Genomic DNA, 26,354 nt, shown 5'->3' on the forward strand with positions numbered 1-26,354 from the left:
CCTCTGCCACTAGCTGTGTGACCTTGTGTAAGTTTACTTAACCTTTCTAAGCCTCAATTTCCTCATTAGTATTGATAAGATGAGGACCAAAGTATCACCCGCTTCATAGTGTTGGAAGATTAATTAAGATAAGTGAAGTGATTAGATGCTCAATTGCTCATAAAGATGATGAATCCTGAGCTATGAGCAATAAAACTTTTATAGACATATTTAATCCCAGGAACCAGATCTCAGGGTTGGAATCCAACCACCCCTCTGATGTCTGAATCTCCTTCCCAACATACCCACCAAGTAACTAGTCAGCATTCCAGATTTTTGATGATGGTTCCCCCTCGTGTATGTTCCCTCATCTCTCTGGGACTATACCCTGAGTGAGCATTTTCCTTCTTAGATGCTTTAATCGTTCCTTCTTATAAGAAGAGTTCTTTTCTAGACCCAACATCATTCCAGTCTCTTTTTTCTAACTAAGCATGCTGTTTGTAACCCAAAGTGCTCACCTTTTATTATGCAAAGCTGTTAATTGGATTATACAACGCCCAAACTGGTTTAGTATGATTAAGGGGCTTTAGTCACTACAGCAAGTAAAAGATTGAATTTATGGAGTTTTAAAAAATTACTCTCAAATCCTTTTTACACGTTCTTTGGCAGGCAAGAGCTGACACAGTAAAAGCTATAATTTTCCACGGGAGGCTCCAGAAGAACCTGATAGAAACAGGTGAGATTCATTCGTAGTACAAGAACCATGGACTTTACTATTAATACACTCATTCAGAATGGAAAATCACTGAGCCAGAAAATTCTGACATCACTGCCCCTCCCTCGCTCGCCTTTGGACTGCTTAAAAGCAAAACACATTACTTTTAGGGGAAGGCACTGGAGCCTCAAATGGGTCATGTCCCACCCACCCCACCAAGACCACTCCTAACCCTTCCAGCCTGACCTCCCTCTATCGCTGCCAAGAGTAGGCACTCAGTCAGATTTCCTCTTCCTGTCCCCTGGCTATAACTTAGCTCTCCACTTCCTGGCCTTCCCCACCTCCGTCTCCTCTGCCTGAGCTCCAAGCACCAGTGCAAATGCCATTCCACCCACAGGGAACTTTCTCTGCTCTGATTCCACCAGCCCATTGTTGTCTTGCTTCTTTGGCCCTGAACCCAGATAGTCACGTGCCGCTCATACATCCTCGGGTATATATGTCTTCTCTTGGGCCAGAGACCTCCAACTCCTAGTACAGGGCCTTGCACACGGGTGTTCCAAAGCACTTTACCAATTTATTCTTGCACCACACGGAGGGAGAAGAAGAAAGGGAGGCAGAACAGATGGCCTGCAGTGATACTCACAATAGTTGTTCTGGCTATGAGAAAATGGAATGGAGTTTGCATCTACTAGAAAGATCAAGACTAGCTACTCCTTGTTCTTCTCAGCAAAGTCAGGTCTATCGGGGCTTGAAAGGAGTCCTTTATTCTTGTGGGAAGCCACAGGGTTAGGAGAGAAGAACAGACAGACGGTGGAGGTGAGCTGATGCTGTCATAGATGCTCTTATGGCTGTTGCTTAGTACTGTTCCACTCTAAACTGGAACAACAACAGGACTGAAAATTATTCCACTAGCAACACTATGGTAGATGCACTCTATCTATGCCTTTCTGCAGCTTAATGGACCCAAGTTCCAGTTTGATCCTTAGAGACTTATTTCCATCGCCTCAAAGCCCAGAGGGGAAGAGGACACTTTTTGGGAACCAAGGGAGAGCCAGCACAGGGATGATGTGTCAGGCCAATTCTGGCTGCAGATATTTAAATGGAATCTCTTATTCACTGGTGTCTATCTTTGGTTTCAACCTTTCTGCTTTACTCTGCTTTAGGCAAGGTATTCTTATTTGGGAAAAGACCACCCCCAGAAATGGCAATGGGACAAGGAGTCGTGTGGGGAGAGGCTGGCTGGCTCTCCCCCATCTCTCCACTAGCAGGAGTCCCTGTCTCTTTCTCTTTCTCTTCTGTCTCTCCCCCCACCTTCTTCTTTCTCTTTCACCTCCCAGCCCAGGTATGTCTGTTTCTCTGCTCTCTGTCTTTAAATCTCTCTCCCTTTCTTTCCCATCCTCCACTGTCTGTCTCTGTCTCTCCTCTCTCCCTGTTTCAGGGTGTGTGTACGTGGTCTGTCTTTCCCCTCTCTACGTTAGTATGTGTGTGTCCCTCCTGTCTCTCTTCTGTTCTCCATCGCTATCCGCCTGGCTCTTCTCTTGTGTGGTTTTTCTGTAGGACACCTGGACTGGGAGCCAGAAGACTTAGCTTCTGGTCCTGGCACTACCATCAACTAGCTGTGTGGTTATGGCCAAGCTGCTTTATGTCTCTGGGCCTCAATTTTCTTGACCCTATAGTAGGTGAGACTGAATGCTCTTCCAGGTCCCCGGAATTCTGAGATTTTATCACTGAATGAAATGGAACTCATCAGACTCAGAAGACACCCGAGTACCACTCAAAGAGGATGTGACCAAACCGAGACAATGCTGCTGGAGGATCTACTACGTGCTAGGCAGGTGCTGTGCTTGCACCTCCTTCAGTCCAATGAGATAGGTATGTGACGGTTCCTATTTTAGAGGTGAGGAAACTGAAGCACCAGCAGTGAAGCCACTTGCCCAAGGTCCCATGGCTAAGACTTGTCAGAGCAGGATTTAAACTCAGGCCATCTGGCTCCAGAGTCCATGCTCTTATCCGTGATGCTGTATCGCCCTAGCCACCGATGCTCGCTCACAAGCTTCCCACTTAGGCTGCAGAGTAAACATCTCCAGACCCCAAATGTGCTCAAGGGTCTTGGATCCAGACTATATGGTTCAATCAATTCTCTCCTCCTTCAAGACACCAACTCTGACTTTTCACATCTCTGCCTGTAAGTGTCCCATCAACACTCTATTGCCCTGCACACCGCCTGGCATGCTCGGGTAGCACGGACCTTTCTGTTTTCAAGTGTGTATGTCTTGTTGCCTTTCTACCTAACCAGGCATCTTGCCAGAACCTAGTGCAGTGCTGGGCCCACTGCCCAGACCCATGCTTGCTGAATAGCTGATGAGTACCAGGATACTTTGTAGCACTGATGGTATGTCCCCGACTCCTCTGCCCGGGCTGTTAGGAAATACCTGGGATCTTCAGACTTTCACATCACAATTCCTGCAAACAGACTGCAGCTATTCACTGGCAGCTACTGGATGGGCTGGGAGGGAGGGCTAGATGGTGTTTAATTCACAGAAGCAGAAACAGGGGGCCTCCAATAATAATTTCAACTCAAGTCAGCAAATATAAAGAGAACCCCAGCTTCATGCCAGACAGCAGCAGCCACGGCTTCTGCTCTCAAGGAGATACTGCAAAAGAAGAGATGAAGCATGCAAAATAAAAAATGATAGATTTATAAAATTCCAATAGCACTTTGACCTTTGAGTTAACATTATTGTTTGCGTGTGTTTGTGTATTTTTAAATAAAATCATGGGAGCACAGAGCAGGGAAACTGCTTGGCCAGTCTGATTCTGAAAACTAGGAAAGGCTCCCGTAAGCCTGGGAGTCGGGAGACCAGAGTCCGAGTCCATCACTGGAACCACTGCGTGCGTCATAGTCAGCGCTCTCTGAAGTGCCAACTCAGACACCGGTCAGGCATCAACGCGCGCTTGGGTGTCAGGAAGCATTTGAAACCCACACCAGGTTTCACAGCCCTTGGTTTTCACATTTTTCTTCGTGCATCTGTCCCAGTGTCAGATATTTGGTGAGTGAGAGTTAGCTGGACAATGGGTGAGTGACGTCGTGCCCCCAGAAGTCACATTCACACGTCCCGAAAAGAACAATGGAATCAGTCATCCTGGGGAATTCAGTCCTCGTGGAAAATCCAAACCCCTTTACATCCACCTCACAATCTTCTACTTGCTTTTGGTGAGTGCCAGCACTGTGAGTCATCTTGTAGAGATGAACTGACAGGGCCTCCATTCCAGAAATGCTCTCCTTTTTAGAGCGTGATGTAGAACAGCCACCGGTGTAGTTTTCGTTATACTTTTCCCCAGCTTTAGTGTCGATGTCACGATGGCCACAGAAGAGTCTGATAACAGCTGTTCCCAGAGTCCACGTCTGGATGCTGCCCTCCTGATGGGGAAGCCTTTCGCCCACCCTCCTTGCAGCACCTCTGCCCCTCTCCAGGGCCCGTCCTAGTACAACAGCCATGAAAACAGCAGGGAGACAAAGAGCACACCAAGGAAGCTGCACAGTCCACGGCCCAGAAATCTCCAGAAGTCACTCGAAGTTCACTGAAGTGGTGACACCTTCTGTGTGCCTCTGGAGGCTGCCACCTAACCGTCCCAATCACAGACCAACCCTGTGCTCTCCTGTGCTCAGAGATGACACGTTGATCTGAACAATTCCAGACGGCAGGAGCAGACAACTGATGCATTTGCTTCTCCATCCCCAGCAAGCCCCACAAGGGTTTCAGAGCTGGGGCCAGCACATAAGCAGTGCCCATCTCTCCTGAGGCTGAAGTGTCACCTCCGATGACTCATCACTGCCCCAGACGGGGCACAGGGGCTACAAAGGAGTTAGGTCAGCCCAAGAATGGGGGACACTCCTGAAGGCCTGTCTACTCCTGGGAGTGACTGCACGGTGGTGACCCCACACCCAGAGGGTGTCACGACCCCTGATAGGATGCCCCTCTCTCCTTCCAACCTGTCTCTATCACAGGATAACCAGTACAAGGGCCCCCCAACAACAGCTGTGAGGGGAACCAACACTCCAAAGACATGTCCAGTTGGCTCTCAATTTTCCATGTATATTTCGACAGACTTTTCGATTACATCTGGTCAATACCGCAGGAGGTGTGGAAGGAGAGTGAAATGTTATTTTATATGTATAATCTTGAAATTATGAGGTGGCCACAGAAAGGTCTGAGAACACGAGCGCTCCCACCCCTGCCTCTCACAGTGAACCAGCAGGGAGGTGATGCTAACCTTAACTTCCATCTCCAGCTCCCAACAAGCTCTCCCTCCCCCGCAGCTATCAGTCCTCAAAGAAAAGCTCCCAGGGGTCCCCAAAGAGACAGACAGAGAAGTATGAGGAAAAAAGAATGTGTCATTTCATCCAAAAGGGCATTTGTGGCAAGGCTGTCCTTTCATAGTTAGAAACAACAATTTCTGTATTATTTGTGGTAAAGAAAAATGCTATGACTCTTATAATAACGCAAAAAAAAGATTAAGCCAGGAGTAACCTCTAATCACAGAACATACAATTATCAACAGCCCTTGTTTTAAATCTGGTTTCCCAAATCCAAGCTTGCCAAAGAATCCCCTAAAGGCCCTGTACCCCACCACACCCCAACCCTAGCAGGCCACCTGCATCCCTGATTGAGAACTGGGCACACTGTGGGTCCAGCTCCGACAGCGCTCAGATAACCCCCTAGGACCCGGAGCTGTCCAGAGAGCTCATGCCTGAGGGACTGTCAAGCTTCCCCCAAAGAAAACAATGTCATGACTACAAGGAATTGCTGTCTCTCAGATTGAGCCTCCCTTCACAACACCAGAGGGTGAGAAGGCCTGTCTGTAAAGCTGCTTAAGTGAGAAGCGTCAATTAACAAGTCCGGATGGTGTGCAGGGGTGAAGCCGGGGGCTGAACTGCCCTCCTCCCTCCATAAATCAGGCGTTCCCAGGCCTGATCACCTAGGTCAGGGACTTGTGCCACCTGCCTGCCTGCCTGAGACAGATGCCAGGCTCAGGGAAGCAGTCTGTTACCTGCTGGACGTCCTGCTGGAAGACGCAGAGCTGCAGCCGCTGGTGGAGCCGCACCTTGCGGTGCTGCCAGATGCTCTCGAGCCGCCGCTGGTGGTGCAGCACCTCATGCACCACGTCCAGCACCTGGTGCACTGCCTTGGAGTAGTTGGCTGTGGCCGTGAGGGACTCGGAGTTCCCGGGACTCAGGGGCCGCTGCAGCACGTCCAGCAGCGCTTTGCCATCCTGGCTGACCTGTAAGAGGGAAAGAGGCCAAGTCCAGGGAGTAGAGGGGCAGGAGGGGCACAGGGAGGCAAGGCAAGCCTGCTGGCATCCCTGATGAGGACTGAGAATCTCAGTCCTACCAACACCCATGACAGCCAAGGAGTGTGCCACCAGAGCTGCCGCAGTGCCCAGCCTCCAGCCCGGGGGGGGCCGAGCACCCCGGAATCCTGAGGGAGAGGAGGTGCTGGGGCTGCAGCCAGTTGTCTGCGAGACCCCGAATCACTGTGTCCCTCCCCCTTGAATTTCAGCTTCCTGAGGGCAGGGACTCTGCCTTGTTTATCTCGTCCCACGCCTGGAAGAGTGCCTGACACTTGGTACTTGGTAAGTATTTACTTGATAAATATTCTGACTGACTCATTGACTAGGTCAGGCAGCAGATCTTCGTTTCAGAAAAGAAGCTGAATATAAGTTGACACCATAAACCTCTCTCCCTCTTCCCTCTTCCGTCCTCACCTTCCTCTACCTAGCTCTAAACTTCTAGGTGTGTGACCAGAGGCAAGTTATTGACACTTAACCCCTTTGGGCCTCAGTTTCCTTGTTTGTGAAGCAAGAATAGAAATGGTACATACCCCATAGCATTGCGGTAAAGACTAAACGAGCTAACACATGCAGGGCACTTAGAAGAGGGCCCAGCAGGTACTGGCTACCAAGTCTACCTTTATCATCATCAGCAGCATTTTTCTCTCCTTTACTTCCTTGTCATTTTCTTTCTTTTATACTTACCCTTCTTTTGCTCTCCTTCTTTACAACCTCCTTTTTTCTTCTCCTGAAAGTGGTAACATCCCTGTCTTTCCAGAACACGCAGAATAAGGGAGGGACCCTTAGATTGTGGACACAACGTCCATGCTCCTGGGTTCCCCAACACTCACCCTCAGTGCTGACACCGGGGGGGGGGGTGACATCCCCTGCCATTCCTCACTGGATTCCTGGCAATATTTCTGGAAAGTGGCATCATCTGAAAGGCCACTTGCCTTTCTAATTTAAAACCATGGTGACTAGGGTATTGATAGGAATTTTAAGACCCCAGATTAATCTGGCTAACAAGGAAGTAAAAGTTGGTTTGAAGTTGAAATGGCCTTTTCCTTCCAGCAAGGTCTGAAAGGAGGTGTGCTTGGTCCGAGTTAAGAAGGCAGTTTTTTCCCCTTCTAACTTGTACCAGGCTTCCAGCCTTTGAGTTTTCAGCAGAAGAGCCTTTTAGTTTGTCCTTCACTTCCACAGCAGCTTCTCACTCCTGCAAACACTTATCTCCAACCTGTGGTGAGTTGTGCTCTGGACCTTCCAGTGAGAACATTAGTATTTTTTGATGAGCTGCTTCATAAAAGGGGTGGCAGGGCTAGTGTGTGCATGCCCGTTCACCAGACAGGAAGCAACTCCAGAGGAGCACAGCCTTGCTTTCTTACAGTCCTTCCACAGAAGAGACAGTCCGGTCTTCACAAATAGGGTGAGGTAGGGTGTGTGTGTGTGTGTGTGTGTGTGTGTGTGTGTGCGTGTGTGTGTGTGTGTGTGTGTGTGTGTGTGTGTACACGCATGTGCACTAAGGCAGTTCCTGCCAATGGCTGCATTTCGACATCATCATTAACAGATCAAGGATCTTAAAGATGTCTCCAGAGGGAGAAAAATGGCCTCTCTTCTTCTTAGTCCAACTCAGGCTATTTCATAGCACACAGGCCGGTACTCTTGCCACACCCTCATACCCCTATACACAGCCAGAACCCCTGGGTGTCCGCTGGGTTCTCACCTCTGTGTAGGCCTGGGTCACCTGCTCATACAAGGACTGGTGGTGGTGGATCGCCAGCTCCAGGTCCTGCATCTCAGACGGCAGGCCACCTTCGCTGCACATCTTGCACCAGGCGTCCACTCCCGACAGGAACTGGAAGGAGATGCCGGCTGGGTCAGTGTGGGAGCACTGGGGGTGGGCAACGGGCAGATTATGTACAGACGGTCAGATACCTTGGGAAGAAGCATCAGGAACTCTGGAAGCCTTCAGAGACCACTGCAGACAGTGGACTTTTTTCTTTAATTTTACAAACACCAACCCTAGGTAAGAAGTCAGACCCAGTACCTGTTTAGGAAGTATGGTTTCCACAAAGAAAGATGACTGTTATGAAACTGCTGGGGGTGGGAGTTGTCTTCATGTTCAACAGGTTATATCCACACACTGATGATAAAATACAGGTGTGCAAACAGCTCACTACCTGACATGTGTATGTGAGAGCTTCTTGTCCTGTGCACACTCACAGGTACAAGTGAGAGGCAACATATAATGAAATGGGATGTTTCCACACATGTGCTTTATAGTGTGGACATTGAGCTGTGAAGAGTAGCAAAGAATGCCTCATTCAGGCCCACCAGGCACCCCAGGGAACTTGCAGAGACCATTCCCACAGAGAATGGAGATTAACACTCAAAAAGATCCCTGCTATTGGGTCAGAACCCCAAGGGGTGGGAGAGGGGAGGGCAGCTCAGTGGGACAGACTGTACTGTGTCTAGAGTGGCTCCTGGGCTGTGATATATAGATACAGATCTTGACAGACATCAAATTATTTAAAAATTAAAATTAACAACTGTGGCAGACTATGGGTCTCCATGCACAAAGGGTGAGCTAACTGAAGTCACTCAGATTTATTGGGTGGAAAATACACCTCTAAAATGCAAATAATTCTTCACCCAACAGTCTGGAGTGGTTCTGTCTGTGATTCTTCTTGCCTGGGTGCACAGCTCCATTTAAATTAATTGCCTAAATACCTTTTTATCTCATTGCCTAGAACAGCCCATCTGAGGACAATAAAGAGCTGCCTACATAAATGCATTGAAAAATGAGCCTTGAATCCACTGTTTGCATGCGTGCGTGTGTGCGTGTGTGTGTGTGTGTGTGTGTGTGTGTGTGTGTGCTTTCCAGCTAAAAAGAAGCATGGTTAATGAGTTTCCCTGAAGGACTGGCAATACCCGAGAAATTGCATTAAAAAATAGATACAAATAAAATTGCTTCTCATCTAAACTAATCCAAGTCAGGAAACAGCAAACAGAAGCTGAGTCCTCCAGTTACTCTCAATCCGGGTACTGCGTTTCTACAACTGCCTGAGTCCCCCTCTTGGTATCGCGTCAGCTTTCAGTCCTTAGCCACCTGGCTGTGGCAGCGGATTTTTCATTCTGTATGTTTTTGATCGCAGTAAGCCGTCTCCTAACGATGCTGGCAGAGTGCTGGGTGACACCCAGGATCAGGCTGCATGTGCTTGTTAATACCTCAGAAGCTGCTTGCTCCACCAACAACCATTTCATAAAGGAACCTGGAAGTAACCTGACAGTGTGTGTCAGTCGTGGGGGGAGCACCTCTTCAAGGTCTTTGGGATTTCTTTGTAATACTCTAACCAGAGTCCTATAGTGGACCCCACGAAACGGTCATCTCGAGGAGAGAAAGACAGAGACAGAGGGAGGCACTGAACCTCCCTTGCCAATCTGGAGAAACCTTGAACAAAGCGTGCAAATAATAGGTTGAAGAGAGGACAGGAGATCAGACGTGAATATTCTCAGGTACTACCACCATCATCTTAAAAAAACAACAACAACAAAAGGCTAGATTCCTCTCAATGTGCAGGGCTGCTCTTGACTTATAACACAAGTACTTTCAGTCTTTGGGAAGGTCTCAGATGGAAACAGACACAGGTGGAGGAAATACAAAGACACCAACAGATCTTTGGTGATGTCTACCATTTAAAAAACACACTAAGCACCTAATAGATTCCATCTCTAATCCTTGTAACAGTGCTGTGAGATTTATGATCATCCCCACATTAGAGACGAGGAAACAAGCTCAGAATGTTGAGGTGACCTGCCTAAGAGTTAATGATTAGAACTTACCCGTGTCTGGCATCAAAACCTAGACTCTTTATTTCTTTTTTTTTTTTTGCAGTACACGGGCCTCTCACTGTGTGGCCTCCCCCGTTGCGGAGCACAGGCTCCGGACGCGCAGGCTCAGCGGCCATGGCTCACGGGCCTAGCCGCTCCGCGGCATGTGGGATCTTCCCGGACCGGGGCACGAACCCGTGTCCCCTGCATCGGCAGGCGGACTCTCAACCACTGCGCCACCAGGGAAGCCCGACACCTAGACTCTTTCAATTATTCCATGCTGCCTTCCATGTTAGGTGGGTAACAGAGGAAGAGTTTTAAGGTATAACCTTGTGTCTGACTCTGTGTTATCTGTGAGCTATCCAAATGTCATACAAAGAAAGAAATTTAGGGGTTAAGACCATAGGCTTTAATGTTAGACACACCTGATCCCAGATGCCTATCGATTAATTGTGTGATTTTCACAAGGGTATATTAATAAACTTTTAATAACCAGCATATACGTGTGTATGTAATACACACACAAGTGTTATAAACTTTACTGCTATAAAAGATGTGTAGCACATAATTTACAAAGAATAATAACACAGAATGCTTATGATAAATTCCATGTAACGAATTGATTCTCACATATGCTTTTGTTTGTAAACAACAAACTTATATAGTTCCAACACAAAAGCTGGTTGATATTTTCACTTTTGTTAAGATGTAAGACAAAAGTGAAAAATACCTGGAGACTTATGTCAGAACATTACTCATTCATCAGTGATTTTAAGTGACTTCTCTGCTAAATGCAATAATAGTTTTTGAATATCAGAAGAATATTTCCTTGATTTTGTGTTCTATTCACAATGCAACAGCTATACACAGGGCACATTTTTAGGCTTAATCTGCATTTTAAAATATTTTCTCTCTCATTTTCTTAAGATTCTAGACAATCAATAAAACAACAAATCAAGCCCTGGTTTCTAACACTTGATGATTTCCATGGTGTAAAACTTTTATCTTGCCCTATTTCAGGCTACCATTGCAACATCACCAAATATGTAGTTGGGATGAGGTGATCAGTAGCACACAACTGTATACTATTACCACAGACATAAATGTTGACAAAGAGACAAATGGTAACTCTTGCTGGCTTTGCTTAACATTCAAACAGGAAGGAACCCAGAGCCTATTTACATTCTGCTTAGTAGTTTATTGTTGTGTGTGTGTGTGTGTGTGTGTGTGTGTGTGTGTGTGTGTGTGTGTGTGTGAGAGAGAGAGAGAGAGAGAGAGAGAGAGTGTGTATATAACACAGAAATAATCTCAAGAACATAGAAAATAATAAAATCTAGTAAAATAATTGAAAATGATGAGTTTTGAGTATTTATTACCTTTGCTTTTAATGTGATATATTTAATTTAAATTTATATAGTTTAAAGTAATGGCTATGTTTAACAACCAGCTCCTAAAATTCCTGCAAATTTAACCATTGGCTCTCCCTAAGCTGGTTAGAGTCAGCTCCTGCATGCCACTGGATCTCAGGCAGCTTACTTAATCTCTCTGAGCTTCCCTGCTCCTCTCTGTAAAATGGGTTAGTAATGTCACTGGCCAATGCCAGTAAGTAAATGGCAATAATTATTATTTCTGTTCACTGTATTATTATTACATTATTATTATCCACAGCAAATGCTTCATGTAAAATTAGTTTCCCCCTGTTCTCAGCACTCAATGATCAGTTTAGTTTCACCCCTTTGGTCTATGCTTATGGAATGCAAACTAAGCAGTCAACACACACACACACACACACACGTGCGCGTGCGTGCACACACACGTCCAACAATAAACTACTAAGCAGAATAGTTAGCTCTGGGTTTCTTCCTGTTTGAATGTTAAGCAAAGCCTCCAAGAGTCACCAATGTCTCTCTGGGTACACAGGGGCCATGACAGTACTGGAACATGGGCTGTTGTCAAAGCTACTCAGCACGGTCTTTGGTGTTCCAAAAAGAGAGGAGGGTCTCTCTACGCCTCAGTGTATGTCCTCCCAGCCTGCCCTGCCCTGCCCTGCCCCTGCGCTTCCCACCACCAGAGGCCACAGCAGCTCCCTTGGCCTTACCTGCTCAGCCTTCTGATGGAACACAGCAGACATGGCGAGGATGGTGCTGCGCTCATCCAGAGCGGCCGCGAAGCTCTTCCACTCCTGGTCCAGCTGCGTGGAGATCTGCTTGATTTGCTGCGAGGCATAGTGGCCGGCCTCTGAGAGGCGGGAAGCCACGGACATGATGCGGTTGATGTTGACATAGGCGTTCTGGGAAGCAAGGGAGAGCGGGTGCTTAGTGGGGCAGGCTGAAAAGGCACCCACAGAGCACCCTGGGCTGGGGGAATACGCGGGGAAGGAGGCTACCCAAAACAAAAAGTTTGAGAGAGGCCGGTATCGGCCACATTAACATATCCCTTTTGAGCCCGAAGGAGGTCTTTGTTTATATTATGACATTTCAGCAGATGGCAGGTACCGTAACTGAGCCCCTTCATTTTGAGGACCAGCACAGTTTTTGTGCCAACTATTAATGCCCACGAGTGCAGTCACTTTACTGGACTGCCTTAATGACCCTCACAGTCACCTTACGAGGTCACGCCATGGGGACAGCACGGTACTTCCAAGAGTTTCTCTCCGGAAGCAACGGCTCAGACCGGGGCAAAAGCCTGAGGAGGCAAAGGCACCTCTCTCAACTCAGGAGAGAGCTGTACCCAGGGCATTACTGCCAACTACAACAGGGCAGCAGTGCTCATCAAAGAGGGCAAAGGACACACGTCACAGGATGACCACACATCTTCCTACCACCAAGTGAAGACTTTGCTGCCCCCTGTTCCTACCCCCACCAAGAGAGCAGGTGAATAAATAAATAAAGAGAGCATACGAAGCCACAATATCCACGCTTAAAGTAAGATCTGTGGAGCCCTTTCTTATCCCTACGTAACTTAGGAACATCTCCCCACCTGACCCCAAAAAGGCATCTGTGGGGCTCTCCTGGCCCTGCTGACTCCTCTCACCCTGTGTTTTGTTCACATTCCTTCCCATCTTTGATTGCCAATTAAAAATTCATGACCATGTGTGTCATTCCTTACTAGGTCAGCAGAAAACTCTACAGGAGGAAAGAAGACAAAAAAATCCACAAACGCACAAACAAAGACAGTAGTGAGCATGATTATTTTTAACTGCTACCTCCTATTAATTGTCTGAGGTGTCAAAACAATCAAGTAATATTGTAGCACCTACAGGGAGTTATTCTGACTCACACAATGTCTGTCTGAAGGAGGACTAGGGTGGCAGGTTGCTTGCACACCTCTGTTCTTTGTTATGAATCTTCTGATATGATAATAAATATTCTTCGGTAACGGCATTTTCTCTTGGCTCTATTAGCTCAGCGGTAGTTCATTAATAATGGGTAAGTTTAATGAAGGTTCTTTATTTTCCTTTCCCTCTTCCCTCATGGTCCGCATTCATGTTCGCTGTCCTGACCTCAAGCACTCCATCCCAAACCTGAGCCAGGTTGATAAGGTCTCTCTTCATTTAAAAGGTCTCTGTGGAAGTTTAAGAGGTTAAGTGAAGCACTTGAACACAAATCCATCCTGATGTCTGATGATCCCCATGCGTAACCTCTTTCTTTAGTCTGGCCTGAGACCTTTCTGACTAGTACGTTTCCTTAATAGAACTAGAATATTACTAACTCTTATTATTTGAAATAACTATCCTTCAAAGACTTAGGAATCATTATCAGTCCTGTTTTCTGAGTTAGGACCCAGATTCTTCTTAAAATTAAACTCTATTTATAGAACTGACAGAAAAACCAACTCTGAATTAGAAATAGAAGGAAAGAAACGGGGGGATAAAAGACATATACTAATTTTAATAGCTCTGTCTTTTAAGAGACTAACATTAGGATTTCCACCAAATTTCCTGCTTGGGTTCCACCCAAAGCAGACCTTGAAACAAGGATTTGGGGCAGACTGTTTATTTGGGTGTGATCCCAGAAAGCACAGTGAGGGAGTAGGCAAGTCAACGAGGGAAGGGAGGCAAATAAAGAAAGGATGTGTCCATTAGTGGATTACTGCTGTGAGCATTTGGGGGTCATCTCTCCTGAAACCTTTGAGGGACTGCGTAGAACACACGTCTGAGCATCCCACTGGGAGATGAGGGATCTGGGGTATTTATGCACAAGTCCCATCACTCATGGTTGAAGGTCTCTCCTGGAGTTACTCCCTGGCATTTCCAGCCTGACCTACACACAGGCCAAGCATAGTCCCCAGGTCAGAGAGTGACCATGGGCAGAGAAACACAGGAAGCTGTCGCTGTGCATGGGAACGGTCTGCAGATGACCCTCGGGGAGGACTGAGGGGATATGAGTGGGACAATGGCAGCATCTAGTAAAGCTGCCCTTCCAAACTGGATTTGAATCCTGGGAACCCTCCCCACGCCACACACATTTCTCCAACTCTATCTAGTGTGGTTGGGTTTTCCTGTCATGGGAAAGACCTTCGTATCCTTTGGCCAGAAGGGAAGCAAGAACAGCAATAAGACAGGGTGTGGCCTGTCCCCGGGGTCTCTCGTGTGCATCTTATGGTTGCCTGGCCCTTTGTCATCACTGGCTGTTTATACTCTCCCCCCACAGGGAAGTTGGGGAGGTGCGTTTCTGCTCACTTTTAGGAAGAACTTTCTAGCTATTAGAGATGTTGAACTGTGGCTGCCTCTGGAGGCTGTTAACACCTTGTCACTCCTTCAAATATTTATGGAGAGTGGGCCAGGCTTTGTGTTGGGGGCTGTGGGAGATCAAAGACAAAGAGGAAAGAGACAGGATTCCTGCCCTCAGGGGCTCACAGCTGAGACTTAAAAAGGGTCCTCAAATAACTGTAATTTAAGCAAAATGAAGTAAGTGTTATGACAGAGGTAGAGGCAACTGGCAGTGGGGATGCAGGGGGAAGGGATATGAACCACTGGCAAGGATGTTGAGAAGGGGCTTCCTGCACAGAAGGGGGTGGTGAGGTTGGCAGTCCTCCAAGGCCCCCTTCAACCCTTAAGCCTGTGATCATAAATGAAAGCTAAAAACAAACAAACAAAAAAAGACCACAGCTTACACTTCACATTCTAGAGACTAGCACAGTAAATGCCTTTTTGTTTCCTTATCAGTGGGCAGAGAGATGTCTTACTAAAGCTAACAAATGATTACACTTCACACAAGAAGTAGAGGCAGTATTCCTCACAAAAGAGGGACAAGTATAATGTTGACTCATGAATTTGCTCACTGTGCTTCTCTACAGCCCCTTTGAAGAACAGCAAAACACTGCAGGCAAGTCACATGGCCCAAGTTCATCATCACCTTCTTTATCTCCCTCCAGCTTAGAACCTGAGACAAATAGGCAGAGAGATTCTAAACTGGAGTCACAAACCAAATGACAAGAGAAGAATGGCGGAGAAGGTCTCACATGACTTAAAAGGACAGAGCAAGGTGAAGAATCCAAATAAACAGGGTGCTTAGTCGTTAGGCACAAATGACACGTCTTGGCCTTGGGTCAATCCCTCTGTGTAGTTTTTCTGTGTCACTGTTTATGCCTCTGTTAAAGAGCACCTGGGACTCCCGTCTGTCCTGGGGACATGGCCAGGGGGAATGCATATTTTGACTCTTCATGGCCTTTCCATTTTCTACCAGCTGCCTCCTCTACGCCCTCCCACCTGCCGGGCTCTGCCGTTCTTCCCTGCCAGCCTTCAATGCCCTTCCAGCTGCAGAGCTGTCCGTCAGTCGAGGGCATCAGCGTTGCCGGGTCAGGAGTCAGATGTGAGTTCTCGTCCAGCCCTGGCACTCGCTTAAGATGTCACTTGCCTCCTCTGTGCCTCAGCTTCCTCAGCTGTAAGATGAACTAAAGATCTCAGACATTCCATTTCTGAGTAAGCAGTGTCCAGTGTCGGCGCCATATAACCAGGCCTCCAGGTGTACCCTGTTCATGGAGGGCACGCAGATGGAACGTAGAGAGAACTTAGGCGGTCACAGTCTTCTTCTGTCTCATCTCCAGTGCCTGGGGGAATACTGACTATATCTAGACCTCATTCTATGGAGGAGGTGGGGCATATACTGAAGCAACAAGGGAGACAAAGCTGTCAAGTGTCCACGTGCAATGGGATGGTTTTAAACAGAAGAGGAACGTGATCTGGTTTATGCTTTCAAAAAACTGCTCTGTTCACTAAAGGGCTGGCAAGGGGACACCTACGTGGAGTGAGACCAAGAAGAGCAGTGCGGCCCACCCCAGAGGGACATGTAGCCCAGCCTCGGCTGTCCACATGCCTCAGCCCCTCAGCCCAGCTCTGCTTTCTGCACTGTCGTGCCAGGGCCACAGCTCGAGCTGGGTGACCAAGGGCCAGCTGCTCCCCTCCCCCTTTTCTCTGCATCCCCTTCCCCTGAGCCGAGCTGCCTAGACTAACCAGCTTCCCTGGTCAGAAATTAACAACATGACTAATAATTCTAGCTTAGTGAGTATCTTCTTAAACTCTTACCTCAAAACTGCTTTATGAATATAAACCCCTCCCACCATATCAGTGCTGCTATTATTATTATCATTATTCAAAGTATTGCACTGTCCAAGGTTTAAACACGATCTACCCTGCAGAATGCAATGCACCTGCAGCCTGGCCTGCTGCATCCTCCATCCCACCCTATCTGCCCTCAAAGGCTCTCCTCCGATCATTTCGGTCACAAATAGGAAAAATAACTAAATTCCAACAGAATCTTCCTAACTCAAAACCCTCTATATTTACACCCTGTCCCCACTTTTGTTGCCTACAAAATTCTCTGTTTTCTCATTTCACTCCTGCAGCCATTAAGTGGAGATCACAGGATGGATGGCCAGACCCTTCTCCTGAGGTCTTGTCTCCTGCTGTGATTAACTGAAATCTATGGAACAAAGTCATTCTGCTGAAAGAACGATTTGGCAGAATTTTTTTTTTTTTTTTTTAACCCGGCTGAAGCTTGATGAAAGTTTTCAGCCCTGCCAAAGGCTCTCACTTTGAACCTGGCTCCTGGCTGCCCCGACTGGCTACAATAATATGCAAAGTTGCTTGCAAGATAATGATAACTCTCCACTTAAAAACCCAGCTTAATTTTCTCTTTAAATGTAGTCTCTTATGTGGTATACTCTGAAAGAGATACTGGCTCTTCTAGAAATAATCATTTGATGCAAGCTATCATTTTGGTAACCTAGGGTCTGTGTCAGGGGCTGATTGTAAGAGCAGATCCTTTCTGAGTACATGTATTATTTGAATCCCATTCACTTCACTCCTAAAATAAGGAGTGAATTTTACACTCTTCTGGTTGTAGGTCCCCACCCTGAATCGTAAACTCCCTCCTGTGGGTTACATGAGATAACATAAAGCATCTGGTCAGTTGCCTGGCATATAACTGATAACTCAAAGAATGTCAAATCTTTTCCCACATCCAATTCCAGCACATTGGTGTTAACTCTCCAAGTTAATTGCAAACCAAATCAAAGTATTAGTAAAAAGTAAAACAAAAGAAAAATCTATTAACTATTCCAACCAGAGACAAATATTCCAATGAGTCCAGAGTCCCACTGTACTTCACAGAAAGCTTGCCACAAAGTCCCCTACTCTTCCTGAGGAACACTCCCTTGCACAGGGGCCTGCCACATGGGCCCAGCCCCACAGCAGGCAAAGCTGGCCTAGCTGCCTGTCAGGCCACTGCCCTGCAAACTACAGCCCCTGTGTTGGCAGATGCCCTACTCCTAGGATTCGAGAGTCTAGGGCCCTGAACTGTGCACAGGTCTGTCTTTGACCCAGAAAGATTGGAGAGTTCAGAATCAGCCAGTGACTAGCTCTGTGATCCATGCCCTTTCAACCTTAAGTCAGAAAAATAGAGGCCTTTGTCTCTTGGGATAGCCTTCTTAAGGTGTCTCCACTACCTTGACATGTGTGAGCCACACCCAGAGCACCCAGAAGTGGGAATGTCCCATGTTCACACAAGGGGACAGATCCATCTCCTTATCACTGGCCGTACAGCAAAAGGTGGCCGAAACCTCCTCCCCAGGCCAGGCGTGGCGGCCCGTCACTTTGTTGTCCAGGGGGGACGTTTCTCCTCCTCACCTCCAGCACAGCAGAGGGGAGTCACTGAAGAGCTGTCTCATCTCTGCAAGGAATGAGTCCTGGGCACAGGGTTCTCAATTCCATTCTGCTCAACGGGGCTGCAGCTTTTAAATTATCCTCATGAAAACGGAAGTTGTGATCTGTCAGATCATCACAGAAGGTGAGGTCAACTACCACAGAGGGGCCACTTTCCTGAAAGCGGCTCAGTCCTCTAGACAAGCCCTGGAGACCTTGTCTCTCCAAATCCAAAACTCCAGGGAGGGAGGCCAGGCAAACAACCGGCCAAGGGCCAGGGTACTCAGCAAAATCATTTGGGTCAAATGCAAAGTGAATGTTAAATCAAAATGTGAACTATAAAATACATAAACAGTACAGCCTCAGCTGAGAAAAATATTATGCAAACCAGGGAAGCACACCCAAAGGTTACTGAACGCTATTTTGTACTAAATATGCATAGTGGCAGCGGGGTTGAGGGGAGACTTTTCTTTAGGGTCTTTTTCTCATCTTAATTCTCTTGTGTATAGAGAAGCTTTTTAATTTTATTTATTTATTTATTTTGCGGTACGCAGGCCTCTCACTGTTGTGGCCTCTCCCATTGCGGAGCACAGGCTCCGGATGCACAGGCTCAGCGGCCATGGCTCACGGGCCCAGCCGCTCCGCGGCATGTGGGATCTTCCCGGACCGGGGCACAAACCCGTGTCCCCTGCATCGGCAGGTGGACTCTCAACCACTGCGCCACCAGGGAAGCCCTAGAGAAGCTTTTTTAAAAAATAATTTTGAGATTTTATATATATATATATAAATATATATACACACACAGTAATTGAGGTAAAATGTTCTTAAAACTATACAGAGGAAATATACATTATTTTATCCCCCAGCCCTTTCCCTCCCCAGTCAAAACACCAAATGTCTATGAGTGATGGAGCTAAGGGAGAATTTATGTTCAACCTTCTAATTTTATCAAACTCATTCTCTTTACTGACACACAAAGGTTGTTTCTAGTTTTTGCTTTTGGTTTTTTTTCCCCCTCTACAAATAATGCTAGGGGTTGCAGTTTATTTTTAATGGCCAAAAAGTTCGTTCGGTTAATGAATACATTGTTCAATAAAGTTCTTGGTGAAAACGAAAAACGTCTTTATTTTTACTTAAAACCGAATGAACTTTTTGGCCAAACCAATAATAGATTTGGTATTTAAAATATTTTTTAGTTTTAAAAATTATTTTAATGTGTCTTTAATTTTTTTTAATTTATTATTATTATTTTTTGTGGTACACAGCCCTCTCACTGTTATGGCCTCTCCTGTTGCAGAGCACAGGCTCCGGACGCGCAGGCTCAGCGGCCATGGCTCACGGGCCCAGCCGCTCCGCGGCATGTGGGATCTTCCCGGACCGGGGCACGAACCCGTGTCCTCTGCATCGGCAGGCGGACTCTCAACTACTGCGCCACCAGGGAAGCCCTAATTTATTATTATTATTATTTTATTTTATTTGTTTATTTTTGGCTGCATTGGGTCTTTGTTGCTGCGCATCGGCTTTCTCTAGTTGCGGCCTGCAGAGGCTACTGTTCGTTGCAGTGCACAGGCTTCTCATTGCGGTGGCTTCTCCTGTTGTGGAGCACAGGCTCTAGGCGTGCGGGCTCAGTAGTTGTGGCACGCGGGCTCTAGAGCACAGGCTCAGCAGTTGTGGTGCACGGGCTTAGTTGCTCCGTGGCATGTGGGATCCTTCCGGACCAGGGCTCAAACCCGTGTCCCCTGCATTGGCAGGCAGATTCCCAACCACTGCGCCACCAGGGAAGCCCTCTGTATCTTTAATTTTAATAGATTTGGTCAGGTTGCAATCCATGAAAGCTGTAACTACTCAAATGTCCCTGTATCTTTTTACTTTGGTAAAGCATTTGTTTTACAAGTAAAGTACAATTAATGTACAAGTGAAATAGGCAAGTTTTAGTGAGCAAATTATGCTTTAAGAAGGAAGAGAATACAAACACACTTCAGTTAAAGTTTTTAGAAGCCAAGTTCATATGATAATCTCATTTTACAGTTAAAAAAAATTACTAAAACTCAGATATTTCTTGCTTGAATCCACCTAGTAGGTGATTAAAAAATCTGTTTGATCAATTAAGTGGTATATTCAAAGTCACAAAAAGAGAGGTAAATTGGGACTAGACTCAGGTCTCCTGATTCCTAGTCTGCATCATCCTTCTGCTTATACTACCTTTTTCTCATGCCCTGCAGATAATATTAAGTTTTTGTTTTGTAACACTCAAAGAGAGCCATGAGGAGAATTATTTGGAGATTTTCCCATACAGCTTTCAGAGGCTTCATGAGTAACATTCAGAATCTGTAAGAAATAGATTGTGCCAAAGCAATGGAAAAAGCTGAACCTCACCTCCTTTTTCCAGATTAATAGTACCATATGATCGCTTACATCTTTGCTAGTATGAAACCCACTTTGGGTCCTGAAGCTGTTAAAGCATCAGCTTATGATTAATTAGTTGAACATTACCATGTAAACCTGCTGATCCCACCTCGAAACATATGGACACTGGGATAGGAACATCTGGAATAAGAACTGTCCACACTTGAAACTCTACTACAATAGCTATGAGATGCGGTGAGCTCTAAACGAAACCTCTAACTTCTGCCTCTCTCAAACCACAGGGTGCCCTCTAGGGAACAAAACAGGGCAGCTGATGGATGACTATCTGGTCAGGGCTGGCCAAACAGTAGGTCAAACCATGTGGAAGCCATCTGTCATTGTCGGGCAGAGAGAGGAAGGAAGCTGGAACAGCCCTGGTGCTTAGCAAAGATAACACTGGCGTTGAATCCCTCTGTCTCTCTTGCCTGGCTTGCTGTAGCAGTGTTTCCTCCAGCAATTGCCTTACAAACCATTAAGCAGCCATGAAAACAAACGCCTGGCCATATGTCCGAGGGCCAAGGAAACCCAGGAGCAGATTTAAGTAAAAGAGAAAGCCTTCTGTCTCTCCTCTCGCAGCTCTGAGTGAAACTTCCTTAAAAGGGTGAGTGTCTTTGTATGAGGCATTATTGCAGGATTGAAATGGTAGGGAGGGATGGGTACAGCTGGAATTAGATTCAGGGAGGCCAGCAGGGAAAGAGGCTGGAAACAATGTAGCTCTTCTGAGTTAGGATGTAGTAATTTCAGGCTGCCTTTAAGGTTGGAATGAGAGGCTATAAAACTTCACAGAAACACATTCACCAGTATTTTATTTCCCAGGCCTTTCTTCTGCATTTCTCTTAGCTATTCAGAGCTTGGTCCTGGCATCAGTGCAACCCGGGAACTGGTTAGAAATGCAGAATCTCAGGCCCTTTCCCCATCTTCTGGATCAGAATCTGCATTTTAACAAGATTGTCCCAAGTGATACGTATGCACGTTAAAGTTTGAGATGCTTTACAGATGGGAACTATGAGGAGATGTCCCGAACAAGGAGAACTATTTCTTCTACCACTCCTGACCCTGACAGTGATAAGAGCTGAACATTTGCCAAGCATAACATCATGCCAAATGTTGCGCTTAAAATGCATGATCACATTTCATCCTTACAACATCCCTGGCAAAGGTACCAACACTATCCTCCATTTATGGACGAGGTAGTGAGGCTCTGAGAAACTGAAATAACTTGCCTATGATCTCACAACTAGGAAGGAAATACAGAGCCACGGCTAGCACCAAGTGCCCTTGTTCTTTCCCACTGTGCTGTTTTACTTTGCCATAAATGTGAAAGCAGTTGAACCAACCAAAGATGTCCCTCAAGGGAGATGATGAAGAGAAATTGCTCCCAAAGATCCACAAACTCATATCCCAGAAGAATAGGGCTCCTGGAGAGAGAATTCAATAAAAATTTCTACTTCTCTGAAGCCTCCCCACTGGGGTCCTTGACTTGCCCTTGGAATTCCCAGAATAGCTCAGCTCCAGAATGGGCAGGAGCCTGGCAGGTGGACTTTTCTTGTCCTCTCCCTCCTTGGAAGAATCATCTCTACCTGTGAATCCAAGGCCAGTCACCTTGAGGAACAGGTTCCTGTCTCCACAGAAACACAGTAAAGCTCAGGATTAAGGCAGTTCTTTGCCCCTTTACTCAATATCGTGATTTATTGTCAGAGTCTTAAATCTGCGATCCTATTCGTTTATTCAAGCATTCATCCAGTAATTCAAGGCACTGTGCAAGCAGGGAACAAGCAGACAAAACTCCTATGCTCATGGCGCTTACATTTTAGAAGAGTCAGACAATAAGGTAATATCTACTATATATTTCTTATTTCAGTGCTATACAAAATACAGCTGGGAAAAGGATAGAGCATGGTGGGGCTGGGAAGTGCTACTTAAGACAGAGAAGGCAGGGCAGGCTGACCCCTGAAACTGAGGGTGACACTGGAGCTTAGCCCTGAATGAAGTGAGAGAATGAACAGCCAGGAAGAGGCTCCAGGTAAGGAAACAGCAGGGGCAAAGACCACGGGGCAGGAATGACCTTGAAGCATTCAAGAAACAGCAAGAAGCCCAGGGTGACTGGAGCAGATGAGTAGGTGGTAGAGGATGAGATTGGAGGATGAGATTGCTGCTACTTCTTATTATCAATACTTCATATTTGTGTCATGCTTTACAGTTTAAGACCTTTCGTGTACATTATCTCATCTGACGTGCTAGGTTTCACAGACCATTTCATGCCTTTCATTCGGCTCCAGGAGACCTCAGAGAAGAGGCATGAGTCAGCTTTGGCTGAATTTCAGACAAATTAACTCCTTGGCAGCTACAGACCTGGCAGAGAGCAGGCACTGGCTGCATGTATGTCCAAGTGTGTGGGTAAATTGAGCTACAAGGCTCGGGGGGTAAACACCCAGAGGGCACAGAAGATATCCTGAGGGTAAGGGACATGCTGACAGAGGGCCCCCGAGAGTAGTGGACTAAAGCCAGAAAGGTACCAAGGGTGTAGGGCAGAGAACCAGGAGTGAGGTGGGAGAGGAGGGAAACCTGTGCGCTGGAGGGGGTGAATGATCAGGAGAGAAGGCTGAACCAGGCCAGCGCCAGCCACGAGTCAGCCAAGCCCTGCAGGTCAGCTCAGAGAAGCCTTTCAGCAGGGACCCAGGCCACGTGACTGGGCAGCAAGGTGAGGGGAGCCAGCATTGTGCAGCAGGGTGATACTGAGTGGTACAGAGTGATGCTTTGCTTCTGCCAAGGAGCTTCCCTCTGTTTCTGGTCTGAATAGGGGCCAATCCCCAAAACATGGCTGATTAGAGTCTGGTGGGTAAAGGAAAATGGGGCACCTTGGAGAGGCTGGAGTAGGGAGCAAGGAACAGAGAGTAAAGACAGATACTCTCTCCCCCTGGATACTCCTGACCTTGAAGGGAAGTCCTCCAACTCCACAGGTTAATTATCCAATAGCTTTAGAGTTTGACCCTAGGGCTAATGTCAGTTGGCTTATTTTCTCCACCTGATTCAGTGATTCTCAGTCTGGTTCTCCACCTTGTACAGGTTTCCTGGGAGACATCCCAGCACAGTTAAATCAGAGTCCAGGGCAGTAGGGCCCCGATGTGGTGTTTTTTCAAAGCTCCCGAGGTGACTCCCATGGGCCATCAGGATGAAGGGCTGCTGCCTTAGACATGTGGACCAGCTTCACTGGGCTTAGTTCAAAGCATACTCCTTTCTCCTTAGGACAATTCTAATGCTGACAATGGTGCCAAGAGCAAGGATCATAAATGGATCCTGAGAAGATCAGAAAGTAAATCTAATCCTCCCACTGAGTTAGAAGAAAATGGAAATTCCACCCACAAGGCTGTTTGTGGAGATACAAACACTGCATCCTGTTCAACTCGATTAGTAAGAATAGGTCTGGTTGGTGATACATGAAGCATTTTACAAGCGCAGGTTTCCTTAGAAGCCCTGCCTTAGGGAATCTCAGCGCTAACAGAAAACACTGGATCACGTTCATTCTTGTCAGGGAAGGACACATTTTAATGGCTTTACTTCCATCTTTAGCATTAGAACCTCGGAAACAAAGATGCTTGAGGTCAGGTGGAACTTAAAAGACGATCCAGTGGTTCCTGGACTTTACTGTTCATCACCTGGGCAACCTGGTAAGCATCCTGGTTCCCAGGCCCACCCCTGATGGAAACTATTGCTCTCATTCACTTTCTTTTCATGGCTGTTCAGCTTCTGCTCAAGTCATGTCCTGTGGGGTTCCCTCAAAAGTAAAGGCCATGCCTTGCCAGTTCTGCATCCTCACTGCCAAACTCTGCTCCAGGTTGGTAACAGATGCTGTAGCATGCTTAATATCCTATTCATTCAATGAGCATTTATTAGACACCTACTAAGTGCCAGGCCTTGTTACAGGCCCTGGAGATATGCGTGTGAATGAAACAAAGCTCTGTCCTTTTTTTTTTTTTTTTTTGCGGTACGCGGGCCTCTCACTGTTGTGGCCTCTCCTGTTGCGGAGCACAGGCTCTGGACGCGCAGGCTCAGTGGCCATGGCTCACGGGCCCAGCCGCTCCGCGGCATGTGGGATCTTCCCGGACCGGGGCACGAACCCGCGTCCCCTGCATCGGCAGGCGGACTCTCAACCACTGCGCCACCAGGGAAGCCCAAAGCTCTGTCCTTAAGAGCTTATATCCTAGTGGGCAAAATTCTCCTACATCAGGCATATGAAATTTAAGGATGGCTAAACTGCAAGCTCCTTGAAGGCAGCTTTGTGTCTCGTGAATCTTGCTGTTCTTAGTGTCCAGCAAAGGGCAAAGAGAACACAACATCAAAAGTTTGTTGAATACACCAATGAGTGAGTGCCGAGTGGTGCACCCAGAGCCTCCTATCTCAGCTTTGCCAACACCACCATGGTTGGTGCCCATGCTCTGTCATGGTCATTACCTGCAACCATTAAGAAGATTATATCTTAAAGGTAGCGGGAACCCATTTACAAAACATTCACTCTCCAGTTGTCTTTTTCTCCTCCTCCCCTCCTCCTTCTTAACAGTTGTATTGAGATATAATTCACCTACCATACAATTCACCCATTTAAACTCAGTGTATATAACTCAGTGGGTTTTAGTATAATAGTATTTGGTATACAGATATGTGCAACCAACATCGCAGTCAATTTTACAACATTTTTATCATCAAAAGAAACCCTGTACCCTTTCCTTTCACTACTGTTCCTCTATGCTCCATTCATCCCAAGCCTACTTTCTGTTTCTATAGGTTTGCCTATTCTAGACTGTTCATATAAATGGACTCATATAAATATGCAGTCTTTGGTGACTGGATTCTTTCACTTAGTAAGATGTTTTCAAAGTTCATCCATGTTAGAGCATGTATCAGCACTTCATTCCTTTTTATGCCAAATAATATTCTATTATATGTATACACCACATTTTGTTTATCCATTCATCAGTCAATGGACAATTGGTTTTTTCCACCTTCTGGCTATTATTAATGTTTCCTTAAACATTTGTGTATAATGTATGGACTTCTGTATGGACATATGTTGTCATTTCTCTTGAGTATATACATAGCAGTTGAATCTCTGGGTCATAGGGTAACTCAGTGTTTAACTGAGGAATTGCCAGACTGTATTCCAAATTGGCCATACCATGTTACACTCCCTCAAGCAATGTATGAAGATTCTGATTTCTCAAGGTCCTCACCAACATTTGTTATTATCTGACTTTTTGATTATAGCTATCCTAAAGGATGTGAAAAGGTATCTCGCTGTGGTTTTGATTTGCATTTCCCTCATGACTAACAGCTTTTCATGCACTTTCAAGCATCTTTTCATACACTTATTGACCATTTGTTTATCTTCTTGGGAGAAATGACTATTCAGATTCTTTGTCCATTTTTCCATTGGGTTACTTGTCTTTTTGTTATTGAGTTGGAAGAGTTCTTTATTCTCTTATTCTGTATTATAGATTCTAGATACAAGTCCCTTATCAGATAAATGAATTGCAAATATTTTCTCCCATTCTGTGGGCTGCCTTTTCACTTTCTTGATTGTAACTTTTGAATCACAAAAGTTCTTAATTTTGATGAGGTCTAATTGATCTATTTTTTATTTAGTATGAGGTAAGGATCCAACTTCATTTTTTGCATGTGTCTATCCAGTTGTCCCAGCACCATTTGTTGAAAAGACTATTCTTTCCACATTGAATGGTCATGGAACACGTCAAAAATCAGTTGACCACAGACATATGACTTTATTTATGGACTCTCAATTCTACTCCATTGATCTTTATGTCTATACTTATGCCAGTACCATACTGTCTTGATTACTGTGGTTTTGTGGTAAATTTTGAGATCAGGAAATATGAGTCCTCCAACTTTGTTCTTTTTAAAAATTATTTTGGCTACTCTGGGTCCCTTGCAATTCCA

At 46.2% G+C, this 26,354-nt stretch overlaps 1 protein-coding gene across 16 annotated transcripts in view; it reads right to left on the reverse strand.

The window, feature by feature from the left end:
* The window catches only part of KALRN (kalirin RhoGEF kinase), a 642,647-nt gene that overhangs the window by 353,737 nt on the left and 262,556 nt on the right, over positions 1-26,354 (reverse strand). For all 16 annotated transcript variants that reach the window (XM_079922559.1, XM_079922555.1, XM_079922558.1 and 13 more), the window contains exons 7-9: positions 11,952-12,143; positions 7,746-7,877; positions 5,747-5,977 (exon numbers count right to left, since the gene is read on the reverse strand). In XM_079922559.1, the coding sequence (XP_079778685.1) occupies positions 5,747-5,977; positions 7,746-7,877; positions 11,952-12,143 (555 nt within the window). The remainder of the gene's footprint in view (positions 1-5,746; positions 5,978-7,745; positions 7,878-11,951; positions 12,144-26,354) is intronic.

This window comes from Stenella coeruleoalba (genome assembly GCF_951394435.1).
Source record: "Stenella coeruleoalba genome assembly, chromosome: 5".
Taxonomy (NCBI): Eukaryota; Metazoa; Chordata; class Mammalia; order Artiodactyla; family Delphinidae; genus Stenella; species Stenella coeruleoalba.